We start from the raw sequence: 19,038 nt of genomic DNA, 5'->3' as shown, positions 1-19,038 counted from the left end.
ATTACGTTATTACTATTGTATGGATTCAATCATTTTTTAAACAGAAATTGGGGAACATTGCAAAAAACAGTATGCCAACGCACTTGCAGGCTGTGGATGGCGTGCTCTTATGGCAGCCATGATCCGTTATATTCAAAACGGGCGTTTTTTTTTCGCCCATCTTTATCCAGTGAGTAAAATGATCGACAACAGGAAACGAGCATTCGCTACTGTATTCATAACAGACCAAAAAAAAAAAGGAAAAAAAAATCGACCCCACCACACAATCGATCGCGGCAAAATCGAAGCACGTCACTCAGCACACCACGTGATTCAGCAATACCAACTCAGCTTCACCTCCAAAAAAAAAGGAAAGGAAAAATTGCTCGTCTCTTTTTGTTCGTCTTTCGGAAACTACATTCCCTCAATGTACACCAGCAACTCGTTTGCGCAGTATCCTGTATCTATGAATCTCGCTCAACAGAAGCTCTCTCATCCGCAATCTTCTCAACAGCAACCGCTCTTGCTTTCCACTTCTCATGGCGTCCTTGGTGGGTCCAGCGTACATACTCCGACTGACCTAACGCTTACGGGGCAATCCTTGCCCCCTAATACGACACCGCACGTTGCACGCCAGCTCACCTATGCCCAGATTTCCCGACAGTCTTCATCACCGCATCACCATGCGCGTACAGCAGCAGCTATGGCTCGTAATGCTCCTGTAGCCTCCACCGTCACCATTACGGACCCCAACAATCCCGCCAACAAGATTGTGAATGGGGTGCGCGGATGTAAGAAGAAGGAAGAAACTGAGGCGCAAACATGGACGACTCTAGATATTGGTGGCATGGGGCTGAAGAATTTATCGCCGGCTTTGTGTTCATACACTTTTCTAACCGTCATTTACATGAATCACAATAATTTGACGTATTTGGCACCCTCGATTGCCAAATTGGAAAATCTCAAAGTGCTGGACGCGTCTGGTAACAAGTTGATGTCCTTACCCCCAGAGATCGGTCTCCTTGTCAATCTCAAGGAATTATTGCTGTTTGATAATCATCTCACCACTTTGCCAAGTGAAATGGGAACCTTGTATCAACTGGAAACCTTGGGTTTGGAAGGCAATCCCATGCAAGCCGACATCAAGAACTTGTTGCTCAAGGAAGGAACACAGGCCGTCATTATGTCGCTTAGAGAAAGTGCCCCAGGTAAAGTGGTTTTTTTTTTTTTTTTTTTTTTTTTTTGGCTCCTGTACACCAAACAACGCACTAAATAACAAATTCATTAGTGGGTATGCCTCCCCCTCACAGAGAGTGGATTACCATTGAAGGCATTGATGCAGCAGATGAAGAGAAACAAGGTAAAAATTCTTTTTCTTTTCAGATCACAGAATTCGCATGGATCGATTGGGTTGATCTTCTTATCTTCTTTTTTTTTCTGGGTGACTAATTTTATTGGCAGACAAATTCACGGTTCTGTGCTACAATATCCTTTGTCAGAAATATGCTACCAGTCAAGCTTATGGTTACACGCCTTCGTGGGCTTTGAATTGGGATTATCGCCAGGAATTGCTGATTGCTGAACTCCAGGGTTGGAATGCGGATATCTTTTGCTTGCAGGTCAAGTGAACCATGAAAAGGATTAACGCTTTGACAGGGTTCCATGTTATTGACTATTCGTCGATTAACAGGAAGTTGAAATGGGCCGCTTTGAAGACACCTTGCAACATCACTTTAAAGAGGAGGGCGATTATGACAGCATATTCTATCCTAAATCAAGAGCCAAAACCATGTCAGAAAAGGAACGTCGTGTCGTGGATGGTTGCGCCACCTTTTACCGAGCTTCCAAGTATGTTTTTTTTTATGATGCACATTACACAATATTCTTTTGCGAGACCAGTTGCACCAAAACAGCATGCTAACCGTTGTAAAAATAATCATTGATAGATTCAATATCATTGAGCACTACTTGTTGGAATACAATCAGAAAGCGTTACAACGACCGGATTTCAAAAAGACCGAAGATATCTATAACCGAGTCATGAACAAGGATAATATTGCAATTCTGACGATGCTGGAAAACAAGCAAACCCTGGAGCGTGTGTTGGTGGCCAATTCTCATGTCCATTGGGATCCTTCGTTTGCCGATGTGAAGCTGGTCCAAGTAGGCATGCTGATGGATGAGATTGAAAAGTTTGCCATGAAGCATCTGTCACCGCCAGCATCTTCTCCCAACGGCCGAGTATATGCATCTCCCGCCGCATTACCTACCGTGGTGTGTGGTGATTTCAACTCTGTACCAGAATCAGGCGTGTATGAATTTTTATCCAAGAGTGCAGTAGAGCAGGGGCATTGCGATTTCGGGGATCACATCTATGGCAATTACACATCCGAAGGATTGTCGCACCCACTGTCGCTGAAAAGTGCATATAGCCACATTGGAGAGCTGCCTTTTACAAATTATACACCTGGTTACAAAGGCGTACTGGATTATATTTGGTATACCAACAATACCTTGGACGTCCTGTCTCTGCTTGGACCTATTGAGGAGAGCTACCTAACAAGAGTGGTTGGATTCCCCAATCCTCACTTCCCGTCAGAGTAAGTCTATTTGATACCCAATGTCTTGTTTGTCTTCATTTTGCTGATAAGTTACCTATTTTTTTTTTCCACTAGTCACATCCCCATCATGACCGAATTACGCTTTAGACCATCACAACGAGAAGCAGAAGAAGCAGACTTTGGCTTCTCCTCACGGCGTTACAATAACAACAATAATAGATCCAAAGGGAATGAAAGCATAGGTAGACCAAAATAAAAAAAAAATATGAAAAAAAAGGGTCGTCCGGTCTTTCAGCACGCTTTGTCATACGAATTGTGTCGCAATGACAGTCATATCAGAATTGTAATGTATCTTGGGAAAAGGAGATGCTAGAATCATCCCCACAGCTGACAATTCTGCTCTACTGTTTTGGATACTGCGACAGTATTGGAGTCATCAATGCGGGACAAAAAACTGCTTCGAAGAGTAGCTTATTATCGTATGGAAACAAAAAAGACGGAGCTTTTGTTGGCAAAGAGGCTGTACTTTGTCTTGGATCTGCGCCATCAGCACGGGTTCTCTCTTGAACTTCTCCACCATCATTGTTCAACTTTACGTTGCCTCTTACGAGTCATCTTTTTGTGGCCACTGCGAAGGATTAAAACATTGAATTAACCATAGTTTTCCTTTGGGCGTGAGAGCTTTTCGGAGCGGTCCTGCAGATATTGCTTCTTGGAAGTCGGAGAGAAGACAGCCTCCATGACTATAATTCTGTATGCCGCGTCCATTTCAAATGAATTTGAGATATCAATCACATCACTCCGGTCTAATTCCAGTATTCACCACTCATGAAGGACAGGTCCGATTCAAGTTACACATTGAACTGTTCTTCTATTTGCTCAAAATTTCCCTTTTTCTCGCTTGGCTTGTAGTACTGCTTTTGTTTTGTTTTTACATTCATTCTGCTTATTGGCGGTAATGCTTCCAGTTTTCTTTTTTCTTTTTTTTACCCATGCTGGCATCTGCTATGTATCTGCGGCTTGGGAGCTCCTGCAAACTAGGGATTACCTTGAGTAGGTTGATATCAGAACTCAATGAGGTGATTTTGTGCTAAGCGACTTTTTTTTTGGTATTCTGCATATCCGCTTCTATCCTCATTGTTACACTACCTTCTTTCCTTTACTCTGCAAATTTGTGATTAGAGAAGTATGTTCATATGATACTTGCATGGCGTTGTTTGAGAGCTCCTGTATGTGTTATTTCGACAGCTTGGTATCGTATTCTCGGTATGACATTCTTTTTACTTTTTAGTATTGCCGCAACAGTTGCCTGGATGATTTCTATATTTTCATCACCACAAATTAGGAATTGGTGTTGCCCATTTTGCGATTTTTTTCACATCGGCTGCTTGTTTTCTCTTTGTTTATCGTACAGGATAAACTTTAAACTAGATATGCTGTTCCTATGCTCGAAAATAATATGCTTGAAGCTAAGAAAAGAAACCCCCGGAGGCTCATCCACTGCTGATCCTGGAGCATGCATGCATATGCAGCACAAAAAGGAAAAGGACAAGAAGACATAAAGAGTGAGTGTGTGTGTGTGTGCGAGAGAATGAGAAAATAAAGGAAATAGAATGAGCAAAAAAAAAAAAGAAGGAAATAACTATCGAATTTCACGATAAAATGACAAGCCTATTTTTAAGCTGCATCCAGATGTTCGTTCTCCTCTTCATATTCGCCTTCTTCAAGTTCAGTATCCTCAATACTCGCTTCCTGATATTGCTGGTACCTAGAAAATAAATGCAAAAGAAAAAAAAGATTATTCTTATGGAGATGCCGCATGCATACGAAAACCCGATTTCTTACTCTGACACAAGATCGTTCATATTGGATTCAGCCTCCGTAAATTCCATTTCGTCCATGCCTTCGCCTGTGTACCAATGCATGAACGCTTTACGTTTGAACATGACGGTAAATTGTTCGTTGACACGCTTGAATAACTCTTGGATAGCCGTACTGTTGCCAATGAAGGTACCGGACATTCGCAGGCCGACCGGAGGAATGTCACATAAGGAAGTTTTCACACTGTTTGGAATCCATTCGACGAAATAGGATGAATTCTTCTGCTGCACCGCCAACATTTGATTTTCAACTTCTTTTGTCGACAGGCGACCGCGGAAAATGGTGGCTACCGTAAGATAACGGCCGTGACGAGGGTCTGAGGCGGCCATCATGTTACGCGCATCGAACATTTGTGCGGTGAGTTCGGTCACGCTCACATTGCGGTATTGCTCCGAGCTGAGGGCTGTCAACGGAGCAAAGCCTACCATGAAAAAGTGAAGACGAGGGAAAGGCACCATGTTGACGAATAACTTGCGAAGATCCGAGTTGAGCTGTCCTGGGAATCGCAGACTGGTGGATACACCTGACATGACAGCAGAAACGAGTTGATTCAACTCGCCGTAACCAGGATTGGTCAACTTGAGAGTGCGGAAACAGATATCGTAGAGAGCTTCGTTGTCAATACAGAATGTGGCGTCGCAATTTTCCACCAGTTGATGGACCGACAACACGGCATTGTACGGTTCGACGACGGTATCGGATACTTTGGGTGACGGTACCACAGAATAGGAACACAACATGCGGTCAGGGTACTCTTCGCGGATCTTTGATAACAACAGGGAACCCAAACCAGAACCGGTACCGCCACCCAAAGAATGGGCCAACTGGAAACCTTGCAAGCAATCGGTATGCTCAGCTTCTTTACGAATGATGTCAAGCACCGAGTCGACCAGTTCGGCTCCTTCCGTGTAGTAGCCTTTGGCCCATGAGTTACCAGCACCGGATTGGCCAAAGATGAAGTTGTCTGGTCGGAACAGCTTGCCATAGGTACTTGCTCGAATAGAATCCATGGTGGCCGGCTCCAGGTCCACAAGCACCGATCTGCAAGCCATCCCTTCGTTAGCCAACTGACTTTTTTTTTGTTTGGCATGTGTTAAAAAAACGCATACCTTGGGACATATTTGCCTGGGGAACCTTCATTGTAATACACATTGATACGTTCCAACTGCAAATCGTTGGTACCGGCATAGGCACCGGTGGGATCAATACCATGCTCTTGACTAATGGTTTCCCAGAATTTTTGACCAATCTATAAAAAGCGTATTAGTATACGTTCATGATGACATAACCGGGTTACTTGCCTGATTACCACACTGGCCTGTAATTCACAAAGAAAAAGCGAAGCAATAAAAAGATAAGAAAGGAGTAGAACGGCTGAGTTCCAATGAAATAGGAAAAGCGGCGTTCTTTATTACCTGCTTGAACGTGGATGATCTCTCTCATGATGGCCTATCGGTTTGGTTAAAGTATACGAAAAAAGAGGGGGAAAAGGTAAAAGGTTAAAAAGAGAGGTTGAAGAAAAAGGAGACCTGAAACCTTTTTATATGTCAATTTTTTCCTATTGGAAGCAAAGCATGAACCTCCATTATTTCTTTTTGTAGTGTGTGTCAAAGGCGTTCGGGGGGTGAATTGTGCGTTATGTATACCAGTGTGCACTGCGGCATGTTTGTCCCAGTGGTCACTGTCCGATGCCTGTATCTGTGAAAAAACCGAATTTTTCCTGTATCACAGCCTCTCCGAAAAAAAAAAAATTAAAAAAAAAGATCATCATCCTTTTAAAGATATGCATGCACGACTCTATGGTTTATTTGCGCGAAAACACACGATACATTCTCGAAATGGCAGTGTAAACGGTTTGGGTGATAGGAAAAAAAAAAAGTAAATAGGGATAACAGGTTTAAATATACAAAATACAGTAATATACAATCAAGCATAATCAATATGAGATAAAAATCTAAGATAACGAGGTCCACACACATCTGCGCGTGCCAGAAAGAGATAAGAGAGAGAGAGAGAGAGAGAGAAAGGGAAAAAAAGACAAGAGAGAGAGGGGTTGGAGAGAAAGGAAAGTGATTATATATGTGTTCTATGAGCACATTAAAGCAAAGCGGGTGGTACGAAAGGGGCAACGGAGACAACAACAAAAAAAAAAGCAACAAAAGCATCTATCTTTTCGGGGGGGGAGTAAACATGGTCGAATCAGAACAATTCCTGCAAGTCCTTCAGTGTCACCACACCTCGCCAGCGACGATCATCATCAGTGACAGGTAAGAGAGGGAGGTAGTTCTTTGGATTATGGTCAATCATTCGACGCATAGCGTCCGATGCCAGATCTTTCCAGTTACACATGATAGGATTCGAGGTCATGATATTCCCTGCTTTGGCATGGAAAATATTATCCCGGGCAGACGTTTTCAGAATACGATGGATATCTCCGTGCGTGATGACACCGGCGACGGTATTAGAGTGGACATCTTGCATCACGTCTTCATCGGACGCAGCTGACGATGGTGGTGAAGGGAATAATTCTTCCGTCGCCTCGTCTTTCAAAACGATTACGCAGCCGCCTTTGGGGTATTTCGTCATTTCCATAATCACTACGTCCAAGGAAGCGGAGGACATGACCGACGCAACGTGGTCTGCAGGGACCATGGCATCCCGCACCTTTAATAGTAGTCGTCTGCCAAGGGTCCCGCCGGGATGGTTCAAGGCAAATCCGGCCGTATCAAATCGTCGAAGCTTCGCTAATGATAACGCCAGCGCATCGCCCACCGCCAATGCCAACGTCGTGGAAGAAGTGGGAGCCGGAATTTCGCCACCGGCTTCTCGCACCGCAAACCCGTCAAGCCACGCTGCACATTCTCGGGCCAATTTACTGTTGGGATTGCCGCCTAACCCTACGACAGGCACCTTGCGGTGCTTTAAACTTGGGAGGAGCATCAATAATTCTTCAGTATTCCCGGAAAAGGATAAAGCGAGCACCACATCATTGGCTTGCACCGTTCCTAGGTCTCCATGTAAGGCTTCTACTGGATGCAAAAATGTTGCACAGGTTCCTGTGGATAACATGGTGGCCACAATTTTCTCGCCGATTTTGCCGGATTTACCCACGCCCGTCACCACGATTTTGCCTCCACAATCCAAGGCACGGAACATGAGGTAGATGGCTTGCTTGTATCCATCTCGCGAAACAGCATTCATTTGTAATCGAGTTGCCGCCGCTCGAAGTGCTTGCGCTTCCTCCATTAACACATTGGCAGCATCGAGGATAATGTCGTCGGTCGATTCAATAATCATGGTGAACCGAACAAAAAGAAAGGGAATAAAAAAAAAACTGTAAATTGAATTACAAACGAATTTGTTATCGAGAAAAAAAATATGAGGCATTTGGAAGATCGATCAAATTACATTCAGTTTCCAAAAATAAACCCGTCACATTGAACCACACGGATCTCGATATGTGCAAGGTCGCTTGAATCTGATATTGAACAAAAAAAGATCCTCAGTTGCCTTGACAGAGGGTTCTTCTATTAAATATATTGAAAATTCATGCCATTACACGTGTCCACGGTGCTATGAATCATACGTATCAGCATGGAAACATCGATGTAGTCATTGTTTCGGTGGATGTCGATATCTTTTGCCCAGCCATTCAGGGAAAATATTTTATCCATTCATCTCGACTTGTTAGAAACCACAAAAAAAAAACCCAGTCATCCATTCCAAAGATGGAAATTGCCCTTTATGGAAATGTGTGACTTGGTTTGACCAAAAAAAAACACTATAAATAGTGCTAGAGAGGATTTATCGCTATAAAAACGGCGCTCCTTTTCCGCTTTTCTGATTCTTTTCTTGAAGGTGAGCTTTCAGACCTCTGAACCCCTTCCTTAAATTGTGATATATTTTGCTTGCTTGATGATTATGAAAAGCAATCTTTCTTTCTTAATCTGTGATGGTGCAGCATTTTGACTCTTACGAACAATAAATGTTCTTCCCATGCATAACTAATGAAATCTCGTCTTTTTTATTCCATCCTTCTTTTAATTGTTCTGGTCTATACTCGATTGATAGCTTCATTTGTTCACCCATCGTTCCTGCGTCGTTAAAAAATGTCCAACGCTATTGTGGTGAGTTCCATTTCCTTTGTTTTTCCAAGCTTCCATTCCCATGGCTCTTTTTTTTTTCGTTTGATGGCAAGATTGTCTGAATCTTTTTACTTTCTGTAGTCCAATGTCTATCGTTACGTTATTGACGATGTGATCAACCAAGTTCGTGGTGAATTTGAAGACATGGGCATCGATGAGGCCATCTTGCAAGAACTGCAGCGGGTAAGCGGTTTTTTTCTTATAGTGCTTTTTGGGCTCTTTTTCTCTGGACTGTTGGTGTTGTTGGATGCTTACAGAGTCGAAAATAGTCATGGGAAACAAAGGTGGCTCGGTCGCGAGTAGCCAACTTTGGCTTCACGGAAGAGAATTTCTATGATGAAGAGACCGATAATCATACAAATATGAATATGGGCTCTGCACCTGATGGCATGTCCTCTATGCAGTATCCTTCTGTAAGTGCTTGACGACGAGCATGACGAGATATTCGGTGGAAACAATGGGATATGGGATAGCTAACTCGAGTTTTAGACATATAATCAGGGGGCTGCTGCAAATTTAGCATCATTAGCTACTGTTGGAACAAGCATGCGAACGCCCATCAAACAAGAGCCATTAACAAATGGTGTGATGCGACAGCAAGGTTACGCTTTGCCTCCACAAAACGCTCAAAGACCTATGCCGCAAGCCAACAATAACCAATATCCAATGATGCCACCGCCCATGCCAACGTCACAACCATTGCAAGTTCAATCATCAACGCCACAACAGCATTCGCAGTTATCCCAGCAACCATCCCAACAGCCACAACAGACATCATCTAATCCCTCTTCCTTGCAAAATTTACAATTGCCCGGTTCAGCGCGACCTAATATCCCTCAAAATGACGGTTTGAATGATGACATGACAACGGAAGTAAGTGACAATAGAGTTGTACTCGAGAGGACCGTATACTGACCCTTTTTTTTTTGATGGGTCACAGCAAATTGATGCTCACATTGCTGATATGATCATGAAGAATGAAGCGGATGATGAACAATCCACCATTTCATGTTCGGCACATTGGTCAACTGGCGAACCTATTGAGCTGAGCTCACTACCCGACCATGTACAAGAACTCTTGCGTGATGCGAAAGCAAGGGCTATCAAAGCAGGCGCTATTCGCTCCAATACAAGAATTCCACAACTGGATGGTGATGCCGGTAACGTACGTATTTGGGCAAGGAAAAAAAAAATTGAAAAAAAAGGAGAAACAACAAAACGATACGGTCTATTCATTGTTTTATAGGATGAGGATGAGATCAATTCCGATCTGGACGATTCCGATGATGCGGATGATGATGCGGAGGGTGGTGAGGAAATTGAGCACATCATCCTGTGTCTATACGACAAGGTAAAAAGCCAGTTTGCACTAGGGTCAAAATACGAGGGAATTGAACGATTGATGATTTGACCATTGTTTTTAGGTAACACGCACAAAGAACAAATGGAAGTGTATCTTGAAGGATGGCATCATGTTGGTCAATGGACGTGACTATCTATTCCATCGCGCCAATGGGGACTTTGAGTGGTAGATTAGGAATTAGCCATCTTATGCTGTATAAAAAAAAAAGACTCGGAAAGACAAATCAAAAAACAAAAAAAAACAAAGGAAAAAAAAAGAAAAGCAATAAAATCACTATCGCCCTGTTTATCACTATCCTTTTTTATCCCACCATGACTTTTTGTTTTTCCTACTTTCCATCCCAGGTATAATCATGTCGTCCTTTTTATATGTATGGGTTTATCCAAGATCCCGTTATTTGACCCTTTGTAGTAACTTGCTTTTACCTTTAATGATGGGTCATATCCAATAAAATGCCAATACTGTTTGTGATAGCCAGTCTTCAAAAAGACTACGGCAGACCCATCCGAGGTTATCGTTCCTTTATCTAAATTCTCATCGAACATGATGTCAAAATAAAAAGACAGCATCTCATTGTTGAAAGACGTTGGAGCGAGCTTTTCTTTATTTCTTCCATTGTGCCAGGGGATCTAAACTACTGAATGCGTTGGAGCGAGAGAGGCTGTCATCGGCTGAAGTAAACTCTGTAGAAAATCATGGCTGAATTATTATCTGTGTCTTCTATTTCCTCGATAAGAGAATAAAAGACGCTTACCTCCCCATAACGCGTTGGTAGTTGACGATTTTTGAGGCTGCAAGGATTGCGGTCGTGGTTTTTGGGATCCTACTTTTCCATAGTTGTATGGTGAAGCATTGGTCGGTTGATTCGCGGAAGATGACTTGTTGGGGTGATCAGAGAGAGTGAGATCCCGTAGTGCGGCATAAGGATCGAAAGCGGACACGGGCGTGAATGATTTATTCTCGGATTTGACAGTATGGGGAGTTGATCCAATGGATGGTTTCGACAATGAACTTTGAAGCGTTTGTGGGGAATTCATACTAGGTGAAAGCGGGGTCGATGTTGTAGGTGAATTGGGAACGAGTATACCGCCAGTGTAGGTCGCTTTATTGACAATGGGAGGTGAATCGAGGCCGGCAAGTTCGGAAAGGAAGCTATTGGAGGCAAAGGTAGGTGAAGTCATTTGACTCGCTGCACGATTCATTACAGATGATACAACTGGGCTCGCAGACGATCGAGGTGAGGTAGGACCCGATTGAATCGAAGGAGACGGAATAGAAAAGGAACCGCCACCTAACACAAAAACTCTTTAGTCAGCATGCCACCCCCTCCCCAAAAAAAAAAAAAAAGAAATGAGCCAAGAAAAGGTTGGATATGTCTTACCATAACCAAAAGCGAAAGGTGCTGAATGAGGTACTGGCGATTGATTCTGTAATAAATATGCTTTCATGAGCGATCCCGCTTTTTTTTACAGCTTACATAATCTCAAGATGATCCTTGAAATTATTATTTTTTCAAAAGGCCACCGATAAAGAAAAAAAAACCAGCTGCCTACAAGAGAAATAAATAGAACGCACCTTATCCGATACCCTTTCAGCATGGGGAATGATCTTTAATTTCTCTGGAATCTGGCGTACTGTCTGTCCACCTGGAGTCATGGCGAGAGGCGTGTTATCCTCGATCCAGGAAGCGCTCGGTTGTGGTGAAGGGCGAGTCGACATTTTTTCGGGGCTTTTAGACTGTGGAGGGAAATACGATGTTGACGCATTTTGATGGTCGGTAGGCAATGGCGGGGTAGGAACACGTGGTCGACGTACACCATCCTATTCTAACATCATTAGACCCACTGAAGAAACAAACTCTACCCGTATTTATCCTCGTATGTGTACCTCTGTAAACATCTGTCTCACCAGTGCTTTGACGAGTTCCGCGTGTTCCTTTAGTTTTTCTCGGTTCAGCCACTTTTGCTCGTAATATTTCTGACGCATGAAAAGGCGGACATCGTTATCTGTTTCAGGCTCCGTGGTCGACGAGTTGTAAGTGCTCAACCAGATACGGCGAGCGATCTCATTGCCACCCTGCTGAATCGCCACCACTTCCGGTCCCGAAAAAGTACTGGCGGAGATGGACTTGACACGATGACCTACTTCACGCCTAAAATCCCAGAACATGAGCCGGTAAGACGAGATGAATCCCTATCAAATCCTGGACATACTTACACCAACCCGGAACATCTGGCGCAAACAAAAGTCTGTATGCTTACATTGATGAAAAAAGGACTCTGTACCGGGAAAGCATGAAGGGTCAGTGAAAAGGTTCTCCCCCTGATTCATTATACGACGGGTACCTTGGTAGGGCAATCGAAGCACTTTTTATTTTCAGGTAGTCGTAAAAGGTCACGGACTTTTCTGTGAATGGTACATTTTAAAAAATGCCTGCTTGGTCTGCTGTATGGATGAGTGGAAAAGCGTGATGTAGAAAACTTACTGCAAGTTTTTCTCTTCCTGCTTCTTGGTGAGTATATGCGACATGACGATGAGAAAAGGAAGAAACAAAGAATACATTCGGTATCACCTCTGGATTTTTCTGTTACAGTGGCTTGTGTCTCCTGCCTGAGCTTTTACTGTCGGTCCCTGTGCCTTGTTACCAAAGAACTGCGGTTGCTGCTTTTGGAAGTTTTTTTTTTCTTTTTCGTTGCACCATTTCGCCATCGTATCATGCTCAAGACATTGAAATAATTTTCATCCCATGTTACATTGCTGAGCTTTTTTTTTTCAAAAAAGGTACATCTTTACATTTTCTTTCCTATGTCTTTTTCAAAGAGTGCTTTAAAGTAACAGTCTTTATATTATTATGCCTAGCAAGTGATATGCTTAAATCCTTGATAATGCCAAAATTGGGCACATCTCGATGTGTGGAAAAAGAAGTATATACTAGAAGCTTTGTTGCATGTAGCTCGATGATCTCAAATCACATTACAATACAGTGCCAGAAAATCGTATTACAAGATTCATTGATGACCCCTCTAAAACCGTTCACAGTTGGGAAATTTTGGTACGCCCAATCCTGAAGAGTTGTGTATTGTCAACCGTCACGAGAAGGAAAATACTCGAATAACGAATGTTATTTTTATAACGAACGACTCGCGCACGAGGTTTATTTATAGGTCAGTGCATTGGGTTTATTTCTCAGCCCCTGTTCACCTCGATCAAGCACGTGCGCTTGGTTCACCTTATGAACGTCTGGTAGGGCTATTATGGATCTATAGAATAGGGGGAGTGGATGAGGAGAACTTTTTTTCCTTTATCATTTTACAGAAGCAATATCTCTGTTCAAACCATGTCGTTGTCATCATTTGAAGAAACCGCTATTTATAGAAATGTAGTGTAACGGATTATTGAGCAAAAATGCCAAGTAAAATTCATTGCAACTTTTTTTGCTAGGTCCCCTTTACTTCAGTGATAGCAGATAGCGTTCTCAGCGCTTGCCTCAATCTGTATAAATTTGTTATTTGCTGCATCGCATCGATGTTTCTATTGTTTCCCTATCGTTTTTGTAAGCGACCACAGAGGCGAATCATTGTTAACCGAGGTTATTTGTTCTCCTCCTTAACAAAAAAAAAAAAAAAAAAGGTGTAGTCTGTTCCCATCGCATCGATGGGAAATGTGTTGCTGACTTGTGTGTTCCGCCCAACCATCGATGGATTTGAATTGTTAAAGTATTTCTCGATCATGAAGAATAACTCGGACTATATCTACAGAATGCACAACTTGGAGTCTTTTCGAATAGAAGATGGAATATATTCATGCAGTATCAACATGAAGATACGCATCATTTGGGCACGCGTCAGTCATTTCCCTTTAAATTCATAGAACTCGCTTACAGTTACTCGATGTCAGTATACAGTATATAGTATTTAGCACTTTCATCAAAAGTTTGGTGCTGAGGTCAAGCAAAGCAAATCAACCAACGAAGCAGGTCACTTTATGCGACTTCTTTTTAAAAAAGCTGAATGGATTCACAATAATGAGCACCACTCGAACCCGAACCGACTATTGACGTGACAGAACGACCAAAAAAATTCCAAGCGACGATTGACACGTCGTATGAGCTCAATCAAAAATATTTTTTGATTGACGGTATAAACTCGCAATATCTGCTCGGATTTCATATACATTTTGGAAAATGGGAACAACATATATATTCAACTACAAACTAAAAGTTTGATGGCAGAATGAACAGTCACAATCAAGCTTGACGACATCTTGGAAAAGATGGTTTCTTTCATGAAAATTCAATAGTTGGCTAAAAGGATATATTTTTTGGTTGAATCCAATACCAAAAAACGTCATATTACTCACCTCGTTGACATGTCTTGATACATATGTAGAGGATACAAACCTCTGTGGATGTTCTTCTTGGATAAAGACTTTTCGTTCGATTCGCTCAAGCATATGGTACATCCGTGGTACGTATAAACGCAGGCCTGCATTCAAAGTGAGATCGTCGATCGGCTTTGGCCCAAGCTGGAGGGTCTGGAAACATTTTCGATTTTCAATTCCAAGTCTTTCCTTTTCGTCACTGAAGGTGGCCAGGATGGAAGTGCAGTCGAGCATGTTTTGTCTTTCCGATTGTAGTTTGCCATGCGGCGCAGTGTGATCCTTGACAAAGGAAAAAAGGAAAAGAGTGAAAGAGAAATGAACTACAGCTTCCACCATTCAGTCATCTACTTGGGAATGTCTGCAATAGGAATTTTTGCATATTGTTTCAGCGGCAGAGCGGGTTGTGTGAGACTGCTTTACAAGTAAGCGTTTCAAATTTGTGTTCATTATCGGCGCAGCATGCATTGGAGCTGCCAATATTTCTCTTTCTCTCTTTCATTATTTTTCTTGCCTATTTTTACCCTGCGCCGCATGGCTAACCGTAATCGAACAGGAAAAAAACGCGCGACTACACCTCCATCATCCGGTATAGAAAACACTATTCGGATTCACCAAAAGCTGTCTGAACATTCTTTGTTTTTCCAGATCCAAACCCAACCTTATCTGACGACGACTTCCAACCACCGCTGGTAATACCAAAATATAAAGCAAGGGCCAAGACCGTTCACGCAAGAAGAAGAAAAAAGTGACGGAAGCGAGGGTAAGACTTCAGAATATCATCGTGTAACGCCATCTCACTCCTGCATTTGACCACTTACAGCTCCGACGTCCGCCCAAGGAGGTAGATAACATAACTTGCATCCGATTTGTTTCCTGTGCTAAACTAAAAAACTCATGATTTTCAAACATGTAGGCGAAGCATCGTCATCTGCTACAAACAGAATCAAGAACGAGATCAAGTTCGAGCATGTCAACGCAAAGCGTGCTGCTAAGCAAGAAGCGAGTGGCGATATAGCAGTTTGCTCATCATGTGGTCAATCTGGACACGGCCGTTCTTCCAACAAAGCATGCCCAAATTACCGTCCCAAGCGGATTCATGCCAGTGAACTCGAGCGAACATCGATCATCAAGACGTCCCTCAAGAATATATGCAAATGTCCACGTTTTATTGGTGCCGTACAGCGAGCTGCTGAACATGTTCGTAATGTCACATTTGTTGCGTCTCTTTTCGTGAATTATCATATGTTGCAAAGTGTTTCCGTGCACGAAAGACCAAATCACCACAGATGGGACAGATGTTCAGTTCATATTTAAGAAGCCGAAGCGGCCAAAACAAAAAACGCCGCCGCTCACTCCCCACTATGTCCGAGCAAATTTGACCAATGCCACAGTTTGCGATGTTGATCCCGGGGTGAGTGATGCCTTTGTTACCTGTGGGTGGTTCTGGCGATGAACCCCATCAGTGCCATTCAAACGACCCACCAGAAACCCGAATACCGATGACAGCAAGAAATCGGCGTCCAGTAGCAAGTAGCTTACCGAAAGGCATTGGGTTACTTGTTCTGCCACACACTACCCTCCTATCTTGGTTTTCAACCACCAAATAAAATTTTAAAAAGGATCTAGGCTGAGTCTCAACTATGACAGAGGAATGGAAAGTCAGCATCATTGGAGTTTCCGAAACAGACAAGAATACAGAGGTATAGTTTCTGCGTCTGTACCTGTATAATAGTCGCCAGCTCGGCTTGCATCAGATCGGCATTGCTACTTTCACAGAGCAACCCCAACCTCTGTTTTCCATTGGCTATGGAATTAGCTTCAAAGGTTGAGAGCAACAGGCCTGAACGCGTCCTCATGCCGTATATCATGCTAGTTTTGAACACTTTTCGATCATGAGAATCATCAAGTGGAGCTAAAATGCGCAATAGGAGCAAATTAGTAGAATAATCAAAACTCACAGTAATGAAACTGCGAGATTCTTATTATCACTGTATCCTAGGTGCGGTTGGCATGGGTGAACGAAGCATCTCTGTATCAGGACCTTTGAAGCCCGTTTGTTATGGCAACAATAGTGTGCTAGAGTATTTTTACGCAAGCAAACAGAACTTTACTGTTGTCGCGATCCGGCCCCATCAACAAGTAAATTCTCTGCATTTGTAGTGAGCACGGTCCTTGACTATGATTCCAACAATTTACGATGATGCACCCACTCATTTGATATCCTTGTTATTGCATGAAATTCCTGCAATAATCCTGTAGTTGTTTGATTCTGTGTGATGATGCTACATAGAAATCGGGACAATGTAGCATGCTCCTGTGATCTCTTGTAGCGCCTTAGAAGGCAACCACACAAACCTCATAACTACAAAATTGCCATATAAACCGCATAATTACCACGAGCGTCAAAAGCTTTGCAAGTGTTTTTGTTTTTTGTTTTTTGTTTTTTTTTGGCTGTATCTATGCAGCATAAATCAAATAGATACCTGCCAGCATGACCTTGGCAGTTTTCTAATTTGAATAAACTGATAAGGCAACAAGCAATATGATGCCATTACATTCAGAAAAAGGGATTGTTGGTTTGCGCAAGGTTTTCGTGAACACTAGGTTTTGTCCCGTTTGGAAGCGACATTTAAAATTTCAATATTATATAGGTTGCACTAACGGCATCGTAGCGAAGCTCCAAAGATGGATCGCTCCAAGAAAAAATTAGCCATTGCCATTCAATAAGGGTAAAGGGGTATCTTTAATGGAAATTTTCCTGTAACCATCAACCAGATATGACAGATTGACCGCGTCTCAAGCGTTGGTGCTTCCTATTGCATTGCTGAAAATGATAGCAGGTTTGCGCTACCCACTATCATTGGACGGCACCTCCAAAGGAGCTTTCTCATTCTATTGGTACATGTTATTTTCCGGCGAGAAAGCTGTTACAATAATAATTTTGCATGCATTGTGTTTAAGGTTCATAAAACGACATCAACATCGGTACCCTAGAAAATATGGTAGGCTTGAAATTCATTCTTTTGGCGAAACCCTGATCCCATAATCTAACAATTTATCTTGGGGTCCCGTTCCATTCCAAAGGGCCTGATCTGTCATCCAGCACGCAACACCTTGCTGACCATGTCTCAGCTACACGCTACGCGTTAAAAATCGCAATGGGTTTCCCACTTTTTATTTTTATTTTCAGCACGCCTCTACGCAACTTTTAGCCGGCCCAAACTGAAAATATGGTGTTGTTGTGTCATCTCTACCCAAAGGGCCCACAAGAAGCTTGCACGCATCCAAGACAGATGTCTTTGAGCCTTTTCTCGTTTTTGTACAATCGCTCCTGCAAATTTAGCGGTATCACCACAGCTTGCATTTCGAGCTTTCTTGCTAGAAATATATGTTTTCAGTGTATACCAACAAACCAGCAGTTTTGAGGTATATGGTAAAAATCTAGATGCTTTGTTTGTACTGGCTAATGTATTTTGAAAGCAGGGCTCTTGCAAAAAAAAAAAGGGGATAACACAAATAAAAAAAAACTGTGCCGATTTCGGCACACCTAAAAACTGCTCAGACCCAAGCTTTGGCTTTTCCTGAACCGGTAGCTCTATAAGCAGCAGGAATCTTTGTTGGGTAAAATCGATAAAGTTACACTAAGCAAACTAAGAATATCTTATTCATTATGGAAAGATTACCGGTTCTCTCGACTCTCTACGGGAAGACACAACAAAGACAATCACTTGTGCCAAAACAGTTCGGTATTAATGGGTGGAAATGAAAAATGAAACTGTTGGACTCTATCCAACGCGCCCTCTTTAATAAGATATAATATTCAACCAACCTTCGAAGAAGTTACTAGTTTTAAAAGTCATCCATAAAAAATTCTTACGGTGGGTTTATAGGGACGTCTTACGCAAGAGGCGAATTCTGGTTTTGGAGATTGTGGTCAATTTTGATTTTTCGAGTTTGTCGATATTTAAGAATCTCTGTTTGATAGCGGCATGAGTCGGCGTCCTAACGAGGGGCCGTCCGCGGTGTTCATTGTGTCGTAAAGTATAATGGAGGTATAAATGGAAGAAGAGGTAAGTGATATGATAAAAAAAAGAAAAATCCGGACGCCCTACTGTGTTTGATGGTTGGTCAGTCACGCAGAAACATTTGATGATTTTGTGTCAGGATTTTCCACTATGCGACCAATCCAAAAGTGGTTGGGACGCCCTTACTAGAATTTTTATTATTTCAAAAAACGCATACATGAAGGTTTGTATTGGACGCTTGAAAACTACTGTTAACGAGGTGAGCTCACCTGCAGTTGCTCCTCCAGGCTCACAAATGCGACAGTGACTATCCTTGATTTACTACATTCAAACTGCCTGAAATGTAACCTCATCTTAAGCGAATATTCTCTTTGACATCGTCATAAGACCAGTTCTTCTCCAGAGGCTTATGGACAGCCTCTTGTACAGTATAAACAATCGAAAAGCTATGAAGGACAAGATCTTCATCGATTCAGATCTATACTCACTAGATTTAATATTTAGTTCAATATCACAGATCTCAAGCTGTCATTCTCATTATCAATACAAAATACCTAATTGTTCTGTGTCCAATAAACTTACTTTCGTTATTATATTAGTCCGATCTGGAAGACTTGTTCAAAGGTCAGGCTGAATATCCAGGTCGAAGGAATCGGATCCTCTGCTTGCATTAACGCCACTGTGTGATCCAAAGCCACTTTCCT

The 19,038-nt window shown here is 42.4% G+C and overlaps 8 protein-coding genes across 8 annotated transcripts; 5 read left to right on the top strand and 3 right to left on the bottom strand.

Moving 5' to 3' along the window:
- Positions 1-445: 445 nt before the first annotated feature.
- Positions 446-2,796, top strand: BYT42DRAFT_500114 (Endonuclease/exonuclease/phosphatase; the record flags this gene model as incomplete). Its single annotated transcript, XM_051564686.1, has 6 exons — positions 446-1,187; positions 1,268-1,339; positions 1,441-1,598; positions 1,670-1,827; positions 1,926-2,579; positions 2,655-2,796. The coding sequence occupies 6 exons, from the start codon at positions 446-448 to the stop codon at positions 2,794-2,796; spliced, it is 1,926 nt and encodes a 641-aa protein (XP_051421871.1).
- A 609-nt stretch (positions 2,797-3,405) lies between these two features.
- On the top strand, positions 3,406-4,242 carry BYT42DRAFT_413115 (uncharacterized protein). Its single transcript, XM_051563440.1, has 2 exons — positions 3,406-3,593; positions 3,728-4,242. The coding sequence occupies exon 2, from the start codon at positions 3,737-3,739 to the stop codon at positions 4,100-4,102; it is 366 nt and encodes a 121-aa protein (XP_051421870.1). The 5' UTR covers positions 3,406-3,593; positions 3,728-3,736; the 3' UTR covers positions 4,103-4,242.
- BYT42DRAFT_413026 (tubulin beta-1 chain) lies at positions 4,242-5,986 on the bottom strand. Its single transcript, XM_051563439.1, has 4 exons — positions 5,837-5,986; positions 5,723-5,739; positions 5,531-5,670; positions 4,242-5,462 (listed from the first exon to the last, which is right to left on the bottom strand). Exons 1-4 carry the CDS (start codon positions 5,862-5,864, stop codon positions 4,382-4,384), a joined length of 1,266 nt encoding a protein of 421 aa, XP_051421869.1. The 5' UTR covers positions 5,865-5,986; the 3' UTR covers positions 4,242-4,381.
- A 577-nt stretch (positions 5,987-6,563) lies between these two features.
- BYT42DRAFT_576990 (uncharacterized protein) lies at positions 6,564-7,850 on the bottom strand. Its single transcript, XM_051569116.1, has one exon. It carries the CDS (start codon positions 7,806-7,808, stop codon positions 6,621-6,623), a length of 1,188 nt encoding a protein of 395 aa, XP_051421868.1. The 5' UTR covers positions 7,809-7,850; the 3' UTR covers positions 6,564-6,620.
- A 395-nt stretch (positions 7,851-8,245) lies between these two features.
- BYT42DRAFT_576986 (transcription factor IIA, alpha/beta subunit) lies at positions 8,246-10,493 on the top strand. Its single transcript, XM_051569115.1, has 7 exons — positions 8,246-8,548; positions 8,648-8,749; positions 8,836-8,979; positions 9,056-9,439; positions 9,507-9,731; positions 9,813-9,917; positions 9,991-10,493. The coding sequence occupies exons 1-7, from the start codon at positions 8,531-8,533 to the stop codon at positions 10,096-10,098; spliced, it is 1,086 nt and encodes a 361-aa protein (XP_051421867.1). The 5' UTR covers positions 8,246-8,530; the 3' UTR covers positions 10,099-10,493.
- A 39-nt stretch (positions 10,494-10,532) lies between these two features.
- Positions 10,533-12,458, bottom strand: BYT42DRAFT_547617 (uncharacterized protein; the record flags this gene model as incomplete). Its single annotated transcript, XM_051565961.1, has 7 exons — positions 10,533-10,612; positions 10,684-11,220; positions 11,311-11,356; positions 11,505-11,750; positions 11,817-12,081; positions 12,147-12,161; positions 12,415-12,458. The coding sequence occupies 7 exons, from the start codon at positions 12,456-12,458 to the stop codon at positions 10,533-10,535; spliced, it is 1,233 nt and encodes a 410-aa protein (XP_051421866.1).
- Positions 12,415-12,936, top strand: BYT42DRAFT_576975 (uncharacterized protein; the record flags this gene model as incomplete). The annotated part of the gene is made up of 2 exons (XM_051569114.1): positions 12,415-12,710; positions 12,789-12,936. A coding segment is annotated over exon 1 (211 nt), but the record flags the coding sequence as incomplete, so codon positions are not given.
- A 2,267-nt stretch (positions 12,937-15,203) lies between these two features.
- On the top strand, positions 15,204-15,843 carry BYT42DRAFT_615749 (uncharacterized protein; the record flags this gene model as incomplete). Its single annotated transcript, XM_051571994.1, has 2 exons — positions 15,204-15,510; positions 15,773-15,843. 2 exons carry the CDS (start codon positions 15,204-15,206, stop codon positions 15,841-15,843), a joined length of 378 nt encoding a protein of 125 aa, XP_051421864.1.
- Positions 15,844-19,038: the final 3,195 nt, after the last annotated feature.

The sequence above is a fragment of the Radiomyces spectabilis genome (assembly GCF_025331425.1).
Source record: "Radiomyces spectabilis strain NRRL 2753 chromosome Unknown BYT42scaffold_9, whole genome shotgun sequence".
NCBI classification, from domain to species: Eukaryota; Fungi; Mucoromycota; class Mucoromycetes; order Mucorales; family Radiomycetaceae; genus Radiomyces; species Radiomyces spectabilis.
This window is presented reverse-complemented; position numbering and strand designations above follow the sequence as displayed.

What these genes read in the sequence shown, in the direction of transcription:
- BYT42DRAFT_413115 (XM_051563440.1), top strand. Translation starts at nt 3,737, where the DNA reads ATGATACTTGCATGGCGTTGTTTGAGAGCTCCTGTATGTGTTATTTCG.
- BYT42DRAFT_413026 (XM_051563439.1), bottom strand. Translation starts at nt 5,864, where the DNA reads ATGAGAGAGATCATCCACGTTCAAGCAG. An exon ending in CCAGGCAAATATGTCCCAAG is followed by an intron (nt 5,463 to 5,530) that starts GTATGCGTTTTT and finishes GATGGCTTGCAG; the next exon opens with ATCGGTGCTTGTGGACCTGG.
- BYT42DRAFT_576990 (XM_051569116.1), bottom strand. Translation starts at nt 7,808, where the DNA reads ATGCCTCATATTTTTTTTCTCGATAACAAATTCGTTTGTAATTCAATT.
- BYT42DRAFT_576986 (XM_051569115.1), top strand. An exon ending in CCTCTATGCAGTATCCTTCT is followed by an intron (nt 8,980 to 9,055) that starts GTAAGTGCTTGA and finishes CTCGAGTTTTAG; the next exon opens with ACATATAATCAGGGGGCTGC. An exon ending in TCCTGTGTCTATACGACAAG is followed by an intron (nt 9,918 to 9,990) that starts GTAAAAAGCCAG and finishes CATTGTTTTTAG; the next exon opens with GTAACACGCACAAAGAACAA.